The sequence below is a fragment of the Amphichorda felina genome (genome assembly GCF_050947745.1).
Source record: "Amphichorda felina strain 45539 chromosome Unknown scaffold_8, whole genome shotgun sequence".
Classification (NCBI taxonomy): Eukaryota; Fungi; Ascomycota; class Sordariomycetes; order Hypocreales; family Bionectriaceae; genus Amphichorda; species Amphichorda felina.
In genome coordinates, this window is record NW_028145042.1 from 1014607 (window position 1) to 1027824 (window position 13218).

Sequence of the window (13218 nt, forward strand, 5' to 3'; positions counted from 1 at the left end):
CAGGCCGGGATGAACACTACCTCTATGCATTGGTGACCCCTAATTCTTTCCTCTTGCGTTAGCCTTCTTCTTCCGCATGAGCCGTTTGCGAGCAATCAGCTTCTGCTTCATCCCCGATTGGTTGTCTTCACCCGCCTGGTCATCTTCTTCAAGACTCTCCTCTTCCTTCTCCTCCTTCCCCTTCTTCCCCTTCATTTTACCCTTCGCCCGGGCCTCCTTGTTCTCCTTCAGCACCCTGGCTGTTCGCTGATTCTCGTTCTTGGGGTCAGCATCCGCGTCTTTGCCGGGCTGTTTCCTTGGCTCCCTAGATTTCTCCGCCGATTGGCTCTCCATGGCCTTCCTTCGCTGCACGACCTGAGCGTTTTCAATGGCAAACTCGACAATCAGACGCTGCTTCCTCCCATTGTCGCCCTCCAACTGCAGACCATTTAGGTACCGAAGCCCCATCAGGGCCCAGTGGTGTGAGGTGTACTCAATGAAGCCATAGCCTCGGCTCTTGCCGGCGCCGCTTTGCTCGGGGACCTTGGAACCTTGGTTGCTTTCAAACACAATCTTGGCTTGGCGCACGATGCCCTTGCCCTTCGATCTCCGCTCCTGCTCCTTCTCCTTCGCTTCCTTGGTATCACGAGCATTCTCTTCTTTGGAGAGGGGTTGGCGCCGGCCTTCCTTGACATCCTTGGCGAAACCAACAATGGCTTTCCTCGCAAGGTCCTTGAGCTCCTTGGAATCAATGTTTCGCGGAATGTTGCGAATGGCGAGTCTGGTTAAGCTGAGATGTAAGCTAGGATTTTTCTCGACAAGCTTCTTTCGCTGGGCGGCGCTGGCTTGTCTCATCTGTAGCTCCGGTTGACTCAGCAGTTTGAAAAGTGGTGAACTCGGTCCAATGGAGCCCTCTGACAGCAAGAACAGCCTGCGCTTGTCCTTCTCTCTCCTCTTTGCAAGAGAGCTGTCGGCGAGATTTGCCGCTGTCTCTTTGTTGACAGCCTGTGCAACCTGGAGCAGACGTCCGTCAAGAGTGTACTTGCCATCGGGATCGGCATTCTCATCCTGAAGAATGGAATGTTTCGCCTTCGGTGCAGCTGACTCTTGGGGTCGCGGTGCCCCCTTGATACAAGCCTTTGCGTCGCCTTCATTGAAGAAGCATACGAAGCCCGTACCGGCAGGCCTGTCAGTGGCTTTATCCATGACGACTCTGGCGTACCGAACTTTGCCAAAGTGGCCAAAGAAGCCTTTGAGTTGCTCATCGGTTGCCGTGAAGGGCAGGTTCCGAATGAAAAGCGTTGAAGAGTTGTCTGTTGTTCTTGGTGGATTCTTGGGTCCATCGTCGGCCTTGTCCGCCTGAACTTCATCGTCGTCTTTGTCTTCGTCCTCATCCTCATCCTCCAGATTCTGCATATGATTCTTGAAGAAGTTTTTCAGATCATCATCCAATTCCTTGTCCTTCTTGCTCTCTTTCTTCGGATTCTCAGCTTCCTTGTCCTCGTCCGAGGAAGTCTGATCGTCGTCATCTTCTGGCTGCCCCTTGTTGGCATCGTCTTCGTTCCTTTCCGTCTGCTGTTTTCCTTCCCATGTCTCTCTGTCGACAGCCCAGTCAACAGCCAAGGTCCTCCCATCAATTTCCTTTCCATTGATGGACTCGAGGGCCTTTTCGGCGTTCTTTTTGCCCCTGATGGTCACAAACCCAAATCCTCTAAGCTTTCCTTTGGACATGGGAAGATCGGCGAACTTGACCTTGCCAAAACTCCTGAAAAGGTGGGACAGCTGCTCCGAAGTCTTGATGCTCCATGGCAAGTTCCGAATAATCAACTTCGGTGCATGCTGGAACTCTTCTTTGACTGGCTTGCCCACTGGTGCTACTTGGCTTTTGTCCCCCGCTCCCCCTCGATGCCTAGGCTCAGCAATGTCAATCCTAAGGATGCGTCCATCCCATTGCTTCTTGTCTAGAGCGATCTTCGCCTGGTTGGCGTCCTCCGCGTCTGCAAAAGTGACGAAACCATAGCCTCGGGACTGCTTGGTCTTCTGGTCGGTGATGACGGTGGCGTGTTTAACGGGGAAATATTCAGAAAAGAAGTCCGTAAGTGTCTCGTTGGTGGCATTGGGCGGTAGCGAACGGACAAATATGGAGCGACGCTCCTCGACTCTGGGTTTCTTCGGGGTCGGCTGAGAAGAATTGGTGTTGCTTGTAACTTGATCTGCAATCCGTTCGAGGTTGGAAACTTCGATCGCATCGTCGACTTCTGACAAAGGTCGCTTCAGAGTTTCTGGCGCCATCTTCGATTTGGTAAGGACCTCGCTTGTCCTGCGATGCCTCGTAGAGAATCTGAACCTCGCCTGCTGCAAAAAAAAAAAGTTGATCTGCAGAAGCTGATAAGAATTGGCAATCGACGCGGAGCTTATCACACGTGATGGCGGGGGAGTGTCTCGTTACCCATAACGCTAAACCACAAATGGAGAACTGTTGACTGAATATACTAAGGGACACCACCAAAACACGTCAGTCGCGTCGCATCCAAACAAAGCATCGGCATCAAAGTAATCATACGCCATCACCATACATAATATTTAGAAGCGACACGACCAGCGGACCGAGATACATGAGGCAACTGGAGCTGCCTCGCAGCTTTGAACTGTAGCCACTATGCCTGCGAGAACTACTGGTCGGTCAGCGCGCACTGCCGCCAGCATCAAATCTACCAGAGGATCAGCCGCCTCCCGCGACTCAACAACTGCTAACGAGACCGTCGATACTCCGGATAACGCGCTTCGAGGCCGCATTTGTTCCATCTTCCGCGACGCTCAGAAAACGACTGCGACACACCGGAAACTTGCCGTCAACCTACGAAAGATTCACGAAACCTGCTGCTACGAACCTTCGAGTGGAAAAACCAGCGCCAGCGAGGAGTTTGACGAGGAGGCTTTCAACCATGAATTTATCCGATGCGTTCTGAGGGTGATGCCCGTCAAGAAGACCGAGAGTGTTGGCGAGAAGTCTATCCGATTTACCGGCTTCTTCCTACGACTTGCGAATGATAAGGACAATGAACTGCTTGGTGAGGAAGGGCAGGATGCCACTGTGCTTCTTCCCGAGACCCCTAGCACCCGCTTGACGTCGCAACTTCTCGAGGCTGTCCTTCCCTTGATGACAGCAAAGGACAAGTTTGTTCGCTTCAGGGCGACGCAGCTTGTTTCGCATATTGTCAACTCCCTCGAGGCGATCGACGACGACCTATTCCAGAAGCTCAGACATGGACTATTGAAGCGCATCCGCGACAAGGAGGCCATGGTTCGCTCCCAAGCGGTGCTGGGCCTAGGCCGACTGGCCGGCAATCAATCCGAAGGTTGCACTAACTCCGATGACAGCGACGAGGATGAAGACACGGGCCTTCTCCAGAAACTCCTCGAGGTCCTACAGAATGATCCAAGTGCCGATGTGCGAAGGTCACTCTTAGTCAACCTCCCGATTCTCCCAAATACCCTACCCTATCTACTAGAGCGAGCAAGAGATCAGGACCCTCCCACCAGAAGAGCGGTATACGCACGTCTTCTTCCAGCCCTGGGCGATTTCCGCCATCTGTCTCTGGGCATGCGCGAGAAACTCCTTCGCTGGGGCCTGCGTGATCGAGACGAGAACGTGCGCAAGGCAGCAGGGCGACTCTTCCGCGAAAGGTGGATCGAAGATTGCGCAGGCGCGCCGCCAAAAGAGGATGGCACACCTGGGGAACCTTCGGGCCCTAATTTTGACGGTCTCTTGGAACTCCTCGAACGAATTGATGTGATCAACTCCGGGGTGGAGAATGGCGTCGCTCTGGAAGCTATGAACGGCTTCTGGGAAGGGCGGCCAGACTATCGCGAAGGCGTCGACTTGGATGACAGCTTTTGGGAGACACTTTCTGCCGAGTCAGCCTTTATGGTGCGAAGCTACAACGAGTTCTGTCGCAAAGAAGGCAACGGAAAATACGAACGCCTCATTGAAGAGAAGCTGCCCGAAGTAACTAAGCTCGCCTTCTACTTAGAACGCTACATGCAAGCTCTTCTCGAGGCTTTGAAGAGAGTATCAGAGCAAGAAGGCGAAGAGGAGGAGGAGGAAGACACTGTGGAGCAGGAGTTCATTGTCGAACAGTTGCTCCATATTGCCATGACACTCGACTATTCTGATGAAGTCGGTCGCCGCAAAATGTTTACACTTATGCGGTCATCGCTCTCAATTCCAGATCTACCTGATGAGGTGACTAAACTTACTGTCGAAGTGCTTGAATACATTTGCGCTCCAGATGCTGCGGGAGAGCGCGAGTTCTGCAGTATCGTCCTCGAGGCTGTCACAGATGTCCACGACACCATTATGGAGGAGCTCCCCACTGATGGTGAGGAGAGCTTTCACTCCGCTAGGTCTGAGATTAGCACGGAGAGCGGCCCATCCAAGGAGGGCAGGCGCGATCATAAACCAGAATTGAGCGAGGAAGAGGCTCGTGAGAAGGCCGTTAGGGAAATCGTCGTCAACATGAAGTGTCTTCATATCGTTCAGTGCATGCTGACGCATGTGGCTGGGAGCCTCAAAGACAATACCGATCTGGTCTCCATGCTTAACAACCTGGTTGTTCCGGCGGTGCGGAGCCATGAGGCTCCCGTACGAGAGAGGGGCTTGGTCTGCTTAGGGCTTTGCGCTCTCCTGGACCGTTCGCTCGCCGAGGAGAATCTTGGTCTCTTCATTCATTTCTTTAGCAAGGGCCATCCGGCACTGCAGATTACCGCGCTGCATATCTTGACCGATATCCTCAACGTCCACGGTGCGCAACTCCTGTCTTCCACACCCGGGCTGCTCAAGGTGTACCTCAAGGCTGTCAAGGGCCACGGCAAGTCGGCAGAGGTCCAGGCTGCAGCTACAGTTGCGGCTACGAAGCTACTTCTGGGCCGAGTTGTCAGTGACCAGGAGGCGTGTCATGACTTGCTCAAATGTCTGGTGGTCGCCTACTTTGACCCTGCCTCTGCTCACAACCAGACTGTTCGACAGGCGCTCAACTACTTCCTACCCGTTTTCTGCTACTCTCGGGTTGAGAACCAGGATCTGATGCGCTCTGTCGCCCTGGATGCTCTGCATGCCCTTATCAACGTTCGTGAGGGCTTGGAGGACGACGACGTTGATGTGGGAGAGGACATGGTCAGCTTGAACACAATTGGAGCTTGCCTGGTCGACTGGACAGATCCAAGGAAATGCTACAGTCCTATAGCGTTACTAGATGTCGACAAGAAGGCCGTCAACGGCGATGTCCACCTAGAGTTTGCCCAGGATATCCTAGAGAAGTTGCGCAGCAACGTCACCAGTAAGTTCGGGCATTGGCCCAGACACCTAGTTGCATTGCTAACAATATCGCCACAGGGGAAGAGAAGAAGGTGGTCGCATCATTGCTCGGCAAGCTGTACATCTCTCCAGGATCCTCTGAGGACAGACTCCGCGAGGCCTACACCGAAGTCGGCTGTGCTGTCGATGATGGCTTACTAACAGACGCCACGAGTCGTAATGCCTTGTACAAGATCCACGTTAGCCTTGGGAAGGTTGTTAATGCTCTCGACGAGAATCAGCCGGGCAACCTGCGAGCCAGCACTCGCAGCGTATCCGTCGCGACTGATAGGCAACCTACCGAGGAGAGGTCGGTGGTAGGTGAGCCTGGCATCCTGGAAGAGGAGGAGGAAGAGCAGACAGTGGTGCTGAAGAAGGAGCAGGATTCCATTATGGATGATGGGGCTACAGAAGACGGTGATGTCACGCAACAAAGTTCGTTATGAGTACGATGGGATAATCATGGAATGAGCGGGGTCCGGTAAAGGCGAACGGCTTTGCAGTGGGATGGATACAAATTCATTGCGGCACATGGCATCTGTTGTATAAACTTTCCCCATCAATTTTATACGAGTGGAACACACGAAAACCCCATCTACCATCTATCGATATGTTGAAAACATGTAGGCTTAACCAGCTGCAATAAGACCCTCATGAGCCCCTAGCCAGAACAAAAGGCCACCAAGACCGACATTGATTAAGAGGTGCTGACCCAGGCTCCAAGCCATGCAGTAGAGGAACTTGGGCGAGAAGACAGTCCAGATGAAAAGATGTGTTCTCAATACTGTGCAAGCTGCCATGACAGACGCCATACTCACGGTAGTGAAGATCGTCAACAATCCAAGGTGTCGCGCGAAAACGTACTTTTCGCCTTGGCGATATCGCTCTAGTAGAAGGAGGTTGGTGGCCGAGGTCCAGAAGATGGGACCAGCCCAGTTGCTGATAAGGGTGAGAAGGCCGACGGCGATGACGTTGAAGCCACCAATGCCATTGTAGGCACTGGAGAGGTCGACGGAGGAGATGGCGTTAGAGCCGCCGTAGGCGAAGAAGCTGACGAACTGTAGGAGGATGGAGGTAATAGTAATCTCAGAGACGGAGAGGCGAATGGACTGGAGGCTGTGGAACATGAAGTTGGAAAGGAGCAGGATGGGAATATTGGTAGCGCGAGACTGGGTCATCGCAAGTAACGTGTATGTATGGTGTAGAAGCTGGGCTTGATAACCGCACTTGTTAGCTTTTCAATGAATGTTTGTAGAAGTGTAGTTGGGACATACAAGACACTCTGATGGCTCGTGGACTGCCGGTTAGACTGCGGTAGATACCAAAGACGGCGCAAAGACCAAGAAGACCAAACACAAGCCGGGCCCTAAAGATAAGAGATTGGCCTTGGAACGCGCGAAGAAGGATTTCGGTGAAGCCAGATATAAGTTCAGGTGAATCTTCGGCGGTGAAGGCGAGCTTGAAGGTAAAAGCTGAGGTTATTAGGACGGACGTGAGTCCCGTAGCAGCAATGTAGGGGAGGCCATCGAAGCTGGGAAGAATGTGAAAGGAGACGAGGATGTACATGGCGCCGACAAGCAGCCAAAGCAACCAAGGGTGTTGGACAAGAAGCAGTTTGACAATGTCTGGCTCTCCTGCAAACTTCTGGCCTGTCTGATTCCAACTCCTCGTCAGTCGCAGCATCGTCATAGCAGCGATCGGATACACCAGTGAGGAAGCTCGGTGTGTCCTGATATCAATACTGTCAGCCCTCTCAAAACAAGCACCGAGGGCCAATGTTACTCACCTTTGTATGTTCCGTGCCCCCAGATAAGCCATCCACAAGGTAGATGACCAGTACCAAAAGTGGTGCTCCTCCTCCACGTAGCTGCTTGCGAACATCATCACGCCATAAAATACTGTGATTAGAAAAAGTGGCAGCAGCGCACCTTTCTCTCGAGTTTTCCCGAGGGTTACTGCGAATATACTCGACAAGATAGCCACAACGCCCAAGCCTTGGCCTATAAAGAGTCTGGTAAAATCATAATTAGACGCCATGCTGCTCATGAGATCCTGGGCTTTCCGCAGCCACGTGGATATGGAAGACAACCAGACGGGATCAAGCTCTTCAGCTTCAGCAGCAGTGATGGCGCTCTCGCTGATTCTTCTCCATTCACAAGCTAACTCGTTGAGATCCGTAGCCTCCAGATAGCAAGGATCGGCTGTTCCCCTAGCAGTGAATAGCTCCGAGCCAAACGCAGCTGTGACGATTTGAAGAATCTGTCTAGCATTTCGAACGAGTATCTGGACCTTGTCACTCGCCTTGTTCCAGAACGGCAAAAAATCAGGAATAAAAGCTCCAAGATTGTTCTTCGATGCTGGGAATCCCAAAAGTGCGGCAATGGTTGGAGCAAGGTCAGACTGCTCTACCATGGAGTAATATTCGAATTCTCCCCTAGGCTTCGTCGGTACTGTGAATTCGAGACCAAGTTCTTTCATTTTGGGTGACATAAAGACCAAAGCCGGCGATGTTTCGCCGGGTGATGAAGCGCCGTGGTTCCCTGCATCATTCATTCCGTGGTCACCACAGATGACGAATAGCGTCGACTCCAAGTGCTTCTTTGACTCCATGGCCTCGAAAATTCTTTGGACTATTCCATCCATCTCTCGCTGTTTCGGCAACATGTTGACACTAGTAGTAGCAAAGTTAGTGTGTCAACGCATGCAGGGGAAAGGGAGATGCAATCAGATGCTTGCCTTCGTGGCCCTGACTTGTGCCCAATATGATCGAGGCCCAAATAATGGAGAACCATAAGTCCCCAGTCATTGTTCTCAAGCTCCCCGGCGATATTTCGGGTTACATTGTTGTCCACTTCAGTAAAATCCTTTGAGAGATTGTTAATATGGACATCAAATGTTGAGGGGCTAAGTTACGTACAGAGACAAAGAAGCTCGAGGTTCCATCTTGGCGGTCGAAGGTTCCAGGGAAGAGCTTGAGCCACGTATCATCGCCATACATGAGCAGCTTCCCGGTGTCTTTAGCTTTGAGCTGGGCAAGCCAAGTGTCCTGGGAAGCCAGACTAGACGATGAGTCGCCCTCATCGATGTTGAGGATGAGGTCGACGAAGGAAGGAATAGACCCAGTGGTGATGGACTTGATCCGTGGCATAGTCACCGTTGGTGGCCTAGCATTCGCAGTATACGGTATCGCGTTGCCATTTCGAATTAGGCTATCAACCGTCAGCAACAAAGCCGGCCAGTGCCAATGTATACGAACCAACCTTTGGGTGTACTCAAATCCCGAGTTCTTGGAAAAGACAAAATCACTGCACGAAAAAGTTAGCATATGTCCTAGGAGCTGTTTGATGAAGTGAGCTTTCTATGACCTTCTCAGCGCATCCACAACCATGAACACAAGCTTGTCGAACGGCCCCGCAGGGGGAGGGCCAAACTCGAGTGGCTCATATTCTGCTAGTCCGGGGAGAAACGGCTTGTAGGGGAAAAATCCGGAAGCGAATGTGAGTATAGACACCGGAATTAGAATGTTGGCTGCAACGAGCAGCAAGGTGCCGAACAGTAACTTTGTCTCCATTTTCAAACGCGTCCACCAGACGCAGTGGGAGACGAAGGGTCGAGGCTACTAAACGCCAATCAAAGCCATTAGGGGTGAGGATCAACCCCTTCTTAAAGAGAATCCAATATGAGAAGTGGGGGAAGGAATCGATTGAGGAAGAAGAGGAGTAGTAATACAACGGCTACGTCCCTGCTAAACACGATGTAGGCGAGGTGTTCACAGGTGAGATGAAGTTGGTCTGCGCCACACGAGGCTGGTGTGGAGGCTGGACGATAAGATAAGAAGAAAGACTGTACTTGTAGTATTGTATTTCATGGGGCAAAAAAATTCAGGGTATCATAACAACATGAAGCATTCGACCGTAAATCGAAAGCCCGGGAGATGAGTAGAAAATGGTGAAAGAAGATTTAAGTTGATTCCCTTCATTTCCCACCCTTGTTCTTCTTAGAGGCTGCCCTGTCGCCGTACTTGCGGAAGATAATGCCTGACGACTTCTGTTTCCTCTTGTCGATGCGTTTCTTGCCAATCCGGCCCGTGGAGGGCTTGGATGACGAGTCCAGTTCCATGACTGGAAGTAAACGTTAGTATGAATACCTCTTCAAAGCGAATTGCCCAGTGGCTCACCAGCCTCGTTGTCACCTTGAGCCTTGTCATCCTGCTGAGGCGCTGCCTCTTCACCGTCTGCCACGAGTGATCAGCCAAATCTTAATGTCAAAGCGCATTGGAGGCGATAATAAAGGTTCCCCTCGATCATTCAGATTTTTTACCCACCATCTCCATTCATTTTGACATCCGAAGACTCCGGCTTGGGCTGCTTGGCCAGCTCGAGAAGGCGAGCCGACAGGCGTTCTGCGCGGGCAGTCTCTGCAGCGCCAAAGATGCTGGCTGCCTTGCGCTGGTTGTTGGTTTTTTTGGTGCTTGACCTCGAGCTTTTGGCCATTTTAACTGATTTTTGCCTTGTATGAGGGTAAAAGAAAATGAAAATGCAAAAAAAATAAGTGGTTGGGTGTCAGTTATACGGGATCAATATGTGAGATCTGAGAAGAAGATTGAGAATTGGTTCTTGACTGAAACAGGTGGGATGGAGGTTGAAGAATCCTGTGGCTATTGTGGCGTGGCCAATAGCGTCAAATGGTGCGGAAAGGACCCAGACGACATGCCACAGCGGCCGGAGAGGGCTCCCCAGTCACCACGAGTCAACACCCGAAAGCCACCCTCCGGCCGTACATCAAGATGCGGTGCGTGTTCGGACACCAGCTTTCTTCCTTTTCCTGAAGGCGATCCGCCGAGTGTTGCTTCGACACACCAACCTCGCCTCCCCTTAAGCGATCCGGTGAATCACGGCGGAACCAGGCGTCGTCCCCTCCAGCCTACCTCCCCCTGCGAAACTCGATTCACCTGGGAACTACCACACGTGCAACACAGCGCCTCCCCATACGATATCCGACTGAATACTGCATTGGTAACATCTGGTTTTGGTACGCTCCTTCGCGGGAGAGGCACATACTACCGCGCTCTAGCTCAGCGCTCATCGCTCGCGCACGGGCTGGCTTCTATGAGCAATTGAGGCTGCGATTCCTTCGCCGCGCACCGCCCCTGGTCGTGGGAGTCGTATTCCGAGTTTCGCTCTGTATCGATAGCGACGTTTCCCCCGATATACGGGCCATTTACAATTCTCCTAAGCCTAGGACGTCGTCGTAGCTTGGGCCGGAAGAGGGCATCGATCGGGGTCTGGGTCAGTACAGGGTGAAGTAATTTTGGAGTCAGGAACGAACCACGAACGACCGTCCAGCGAATCACAAGCTTTCGCCCTGAAAGGCTGAATACAGCACAGAAGGAGCCATGTCGACTGCACTTTCCAACCCGGCAGCAGGAGCGCAAGTGTCGCCCACGGCTCCTTCCCGTCGTGAAATGGAAGAGGTTATTCGCCAGATCCGGGGCAACTCGTTATACAACCGCCAGCTCTCGTCTATCTGCCAGGTGAATGGGCTCAAGAGCACAGGCGTTAAGGCTGACCTCCAACGCCGCATCACTGACCGTACGTCCCACCCCCCTGCTTTCACCTGCCTCTCACCTCACCTTGGGCGTACCTTTCTGCCTACCATCCACCCGCCATACTCTTTGGCAAGGTGAAGTTCTCCGCTGACGGATCATCATCCAATTCACAGTCCTACAAGAGACCTACAACTCCAACGACTTCAATCGATTCCAACAGATTCGTCAGAGCATTATCAATGCCAGTAATTCAATGCCGAAGCGTCCGACCTCCCATAAGCCTGCTCCTGCTCGCAGTGCGCCACACGTACATACCCCTACGATGCCTGCCTACACTACTGGTAGTGAAGCTAGTAACACAGGTTACGCGCAAACATTTGGTGGCCCTTTTCGTGATTCTAACCCAAGAGCGACGGTTCCCGGGAACACATGCGGCTTGGTCTTTCATCCGAGTCCCTTCTATAGCATTAATTGTGCTATCACCGACGTCTTAACGTGCCCGAGTAAGTTCGAAGACGAGATGATTTTCCGAACTCTAGCTCCTAACCACATTCGCCTCAGTCATGACACAGCACCGCAACAGCATCCATGTCACTATTAGGTTGAACGACAACCCCGCCTTGCAACGCTGCGTCGAGGATTCTTCATATAGGGTCATGGTCTTCTGCGCGGGCGACACATCGGGCTTGCAGCACATTGCTTTCCCCCATCAATCGGAACTCAAGGTCAATGGTGGCGAGTTCAAGGCGAATCTGCGCGGTCTGAAGAACAAACCTGGATCTACGAGACCAGTTGACATCACCAGCGCACTTCGCCTCAGGTCGAGTTACACAAACAATGTCGAGTTTACATATGCGTTGACTACTAAGGTTTGTTTCTGCGCATCAGAAACCACATGCGGCGTGTGCAGTGTTCATTGTTCTAACTCTTCTCTAAGAAATTCTTCCTGGTGGTCTACCTCTGCAAGATCAAGTCAGTAGCCGATTTGGTTTCCGTCGTCTCAACCCGCCAGAGAATACCAAAGGAATCTGTAATTGCAGAGAGTAAGTTTCGTCTTCAGCCTTGCTGACCCCAGATTAAACTAACGTTCTCCAGTCAATAAGAAGGCCATGGATCCGGATGTGGTGGCGGTGTCACAAGTCTTATCTCTGAAGTGCCCCCTGTCGTACATGAGACTAGAGGTGCCGTGCCGGGGGACACAATGCACGCATATTCAATGCTTCGATGCCACCTCCTACCTGCAGCTACAGGAACAAGGGCCGCAGTGGGTTTGTCCCATATGCAACAAACCAGTACCATTTGAGCAACTGGCAGTGGATGGGTAGGTATCCCGAGAGCAGTTTTTCGTAACGACGATGCTGACCACGTTTAGGTATGTCAGGGACATCCTTCAGAAAACCTCCAAAAGCTTGGAGGTGGTCACCATCGAGCCTAATGGGCGATGGACGACTAAGTCTGAACAAGAAAAGACCCAGTCCGCGAATCCCGCATCCTTCGGAGACGACGACGAGATAGAAATATCAGAAGTCAGCGTCGTGGGTGGCAGACGGCTTGAAACACCCAACAATGCAACGCCGATTCAGGACATCAGCACACCTACATCCATGAACAGAGGAAGCTCTTCCGCTGCACCCCGCGGCGGCAGGGCATCAACCAGCTCGAAACGGCCGGCTCCGCAAGTCATTGACCTTACACTATCCTCCGACGAGGACGATGACGAGCCGATCCAGCGGCCCGCCAAGCGGCAAAACACGAACACGAACGGCTTCAGGGGATCCAACGGTGGCTTGGGATTTCTCAGCGAATCCCCCCTTGCGCTCCCCCAATAGCCAACATATCACCTGCCACTCATACTCCCGTGAGGAGATTTCACGAGTGTCATTTACTAGACCAAGGTTATAGATTCATCTACAGCAGAGAGAGGATAGCGAAAGCAGGGATGGAGGAAAATGGGCATCGAGACTTTTTGTTTTATTTTGCATTTCCACGGTTCAGGAAAGGCGTTTTGGGAGGCGTGGAAACATTCCCCATCTATGTCCTATGAGATGGTTCTCAAGGACAGCAAGCCCGGAAGGAAAGGAAGCTCCCTGGGGGGAGGGGGGATGGTTGCTTCCCATTGGACTCAATAACCTGTCGTCGTATTCCCATTGCACCGCGGTGATCTTGCGGGGATTTGCGAGCGACTAGAAAGATATATTAACATATTCCTCATCAAGTACTAGTAGGCGTATCAAATACATGAGTCATTGTGGTGTGGACCCACAACGACGCAGAACATTCCCATCGAACCTAGATACCTTGAGTGCTTATGAGGGCATTCACTCCCATCATTGAT

The 13218-nt window shown here is 52.1% G+C and overlaps 6 protein-coding genes across 6 annotated transcripts; 2 read left to right on the forward strand and 4 right to left on the reverse strand.

Moving 5' to 3' along the window:
* Positions 1-39: 39 nt before the first annotated feature.
* Positions 40-2271, reverse strand: NOP4 (mRNA-binding ribosome biosynthesis protein NOP4; the record flags this gene model as incomplete). The annotated part of the gene is made up of 1 exon (XM_083197362.1): positions 40-2271. The coding sequence occupies one exon, from the start codon at positions 2269-2271 to the stop codon at positions 40-42; it is 2232 nt and encodes a 743-aa protein (XP_083046830.1).
* Positions 2272-2638: 367 nt separating this feature from the next.
* YCG1 (condensin subunit YCG1) lies at positions 2639-5781 on the forward strand (the record flags this gene model as incomplete). The annotated part of the gene is made up of 2 exons (XM_083197363.1): positions 2639-5318; positions 5375-5781. The coding sequence occupies 2 exons, from the start codon at positions 2639-2641 to the stop codon at positions 5779-5781; spliced, it is 3087 nt and encodes a 1028-aa protein (XP_083046831.1).
* Positions 5782-6113: 332 nt separating this feature from the next.
* Positions 6114-6901, reverse strand: LAS21_1 (mannose-ethanolamine phosphotransferase LAS21; the record flags this gene model as incomplete). The annotated part of the gene is made up of 3 exons (XM_083197364.1): positions 6114-6128; positions 6154-6504; positions 6692-6901. The coding sequence occupies 3 exons, from the start codon at positions 6899-6901 to the stop codon at positions 6114-6116; spliced, it is 576 nt and encodes a 191-aa protein (XP_083046832.1).
* A 1323-nt stretch (positions 6902-8224) lies between these two features.
* On the reverse strand, positions 8225-8483 carry LAS21_2 (major facilitator superfamily transporter protein; the record flags this gene model as incomplete). Its single annotated transcript, XM_083197365.1, is given in 2 exon segments — positions 8225-8239; positions 8253-8483. 2 exon segments carry the CDS (start codon positions 8481-8483, stop codon positions 8225-8227), a joined length of 246 nt encoding a protein of 81 aa, XP_083046833.1.
* Positions 8484-9310: 827 nt separating this feature from the next.
* ACO1O0_008000 (DUF2423 domain-containing protein) lies at positions 9311-9828 on the reverse strand (the record flags this gene model as incomplete). Its single annotated transcript, XM_083197366.1, has 3 exons — positions 9311-9456; positions 9513-9569; positions 9660-9828. 3 exons carry the CDS (start codon positions 9826-9828, stop codon positions 9311-9313), a joined length of 372 nt encoding a protein of 123 aa, XP_083046834.1.
* Positions 9829-10730: 902 nt separating this feature from the next.
* Positions 10731-12712, forward strand: pli1 (PINIT domain-containing protein; the record flags this gene model as incomplete). The annotated part of the gene is made up of 5 exons (XM_083197367.1): positions 10731-10926; positions 11445-11752; positions 11821-11926; positions 11979-12204; positions 12256-12712. The coding sequence occupies 5 exons, from the start codon at positions 10731-10733 to the stop codon at positions 12710-12712; spliced, it is 1293 nt and encodes a 430-aa protein (XP_083046835.1).
* Positions 12713-13218: the final 506 nt, after the last annotated feature.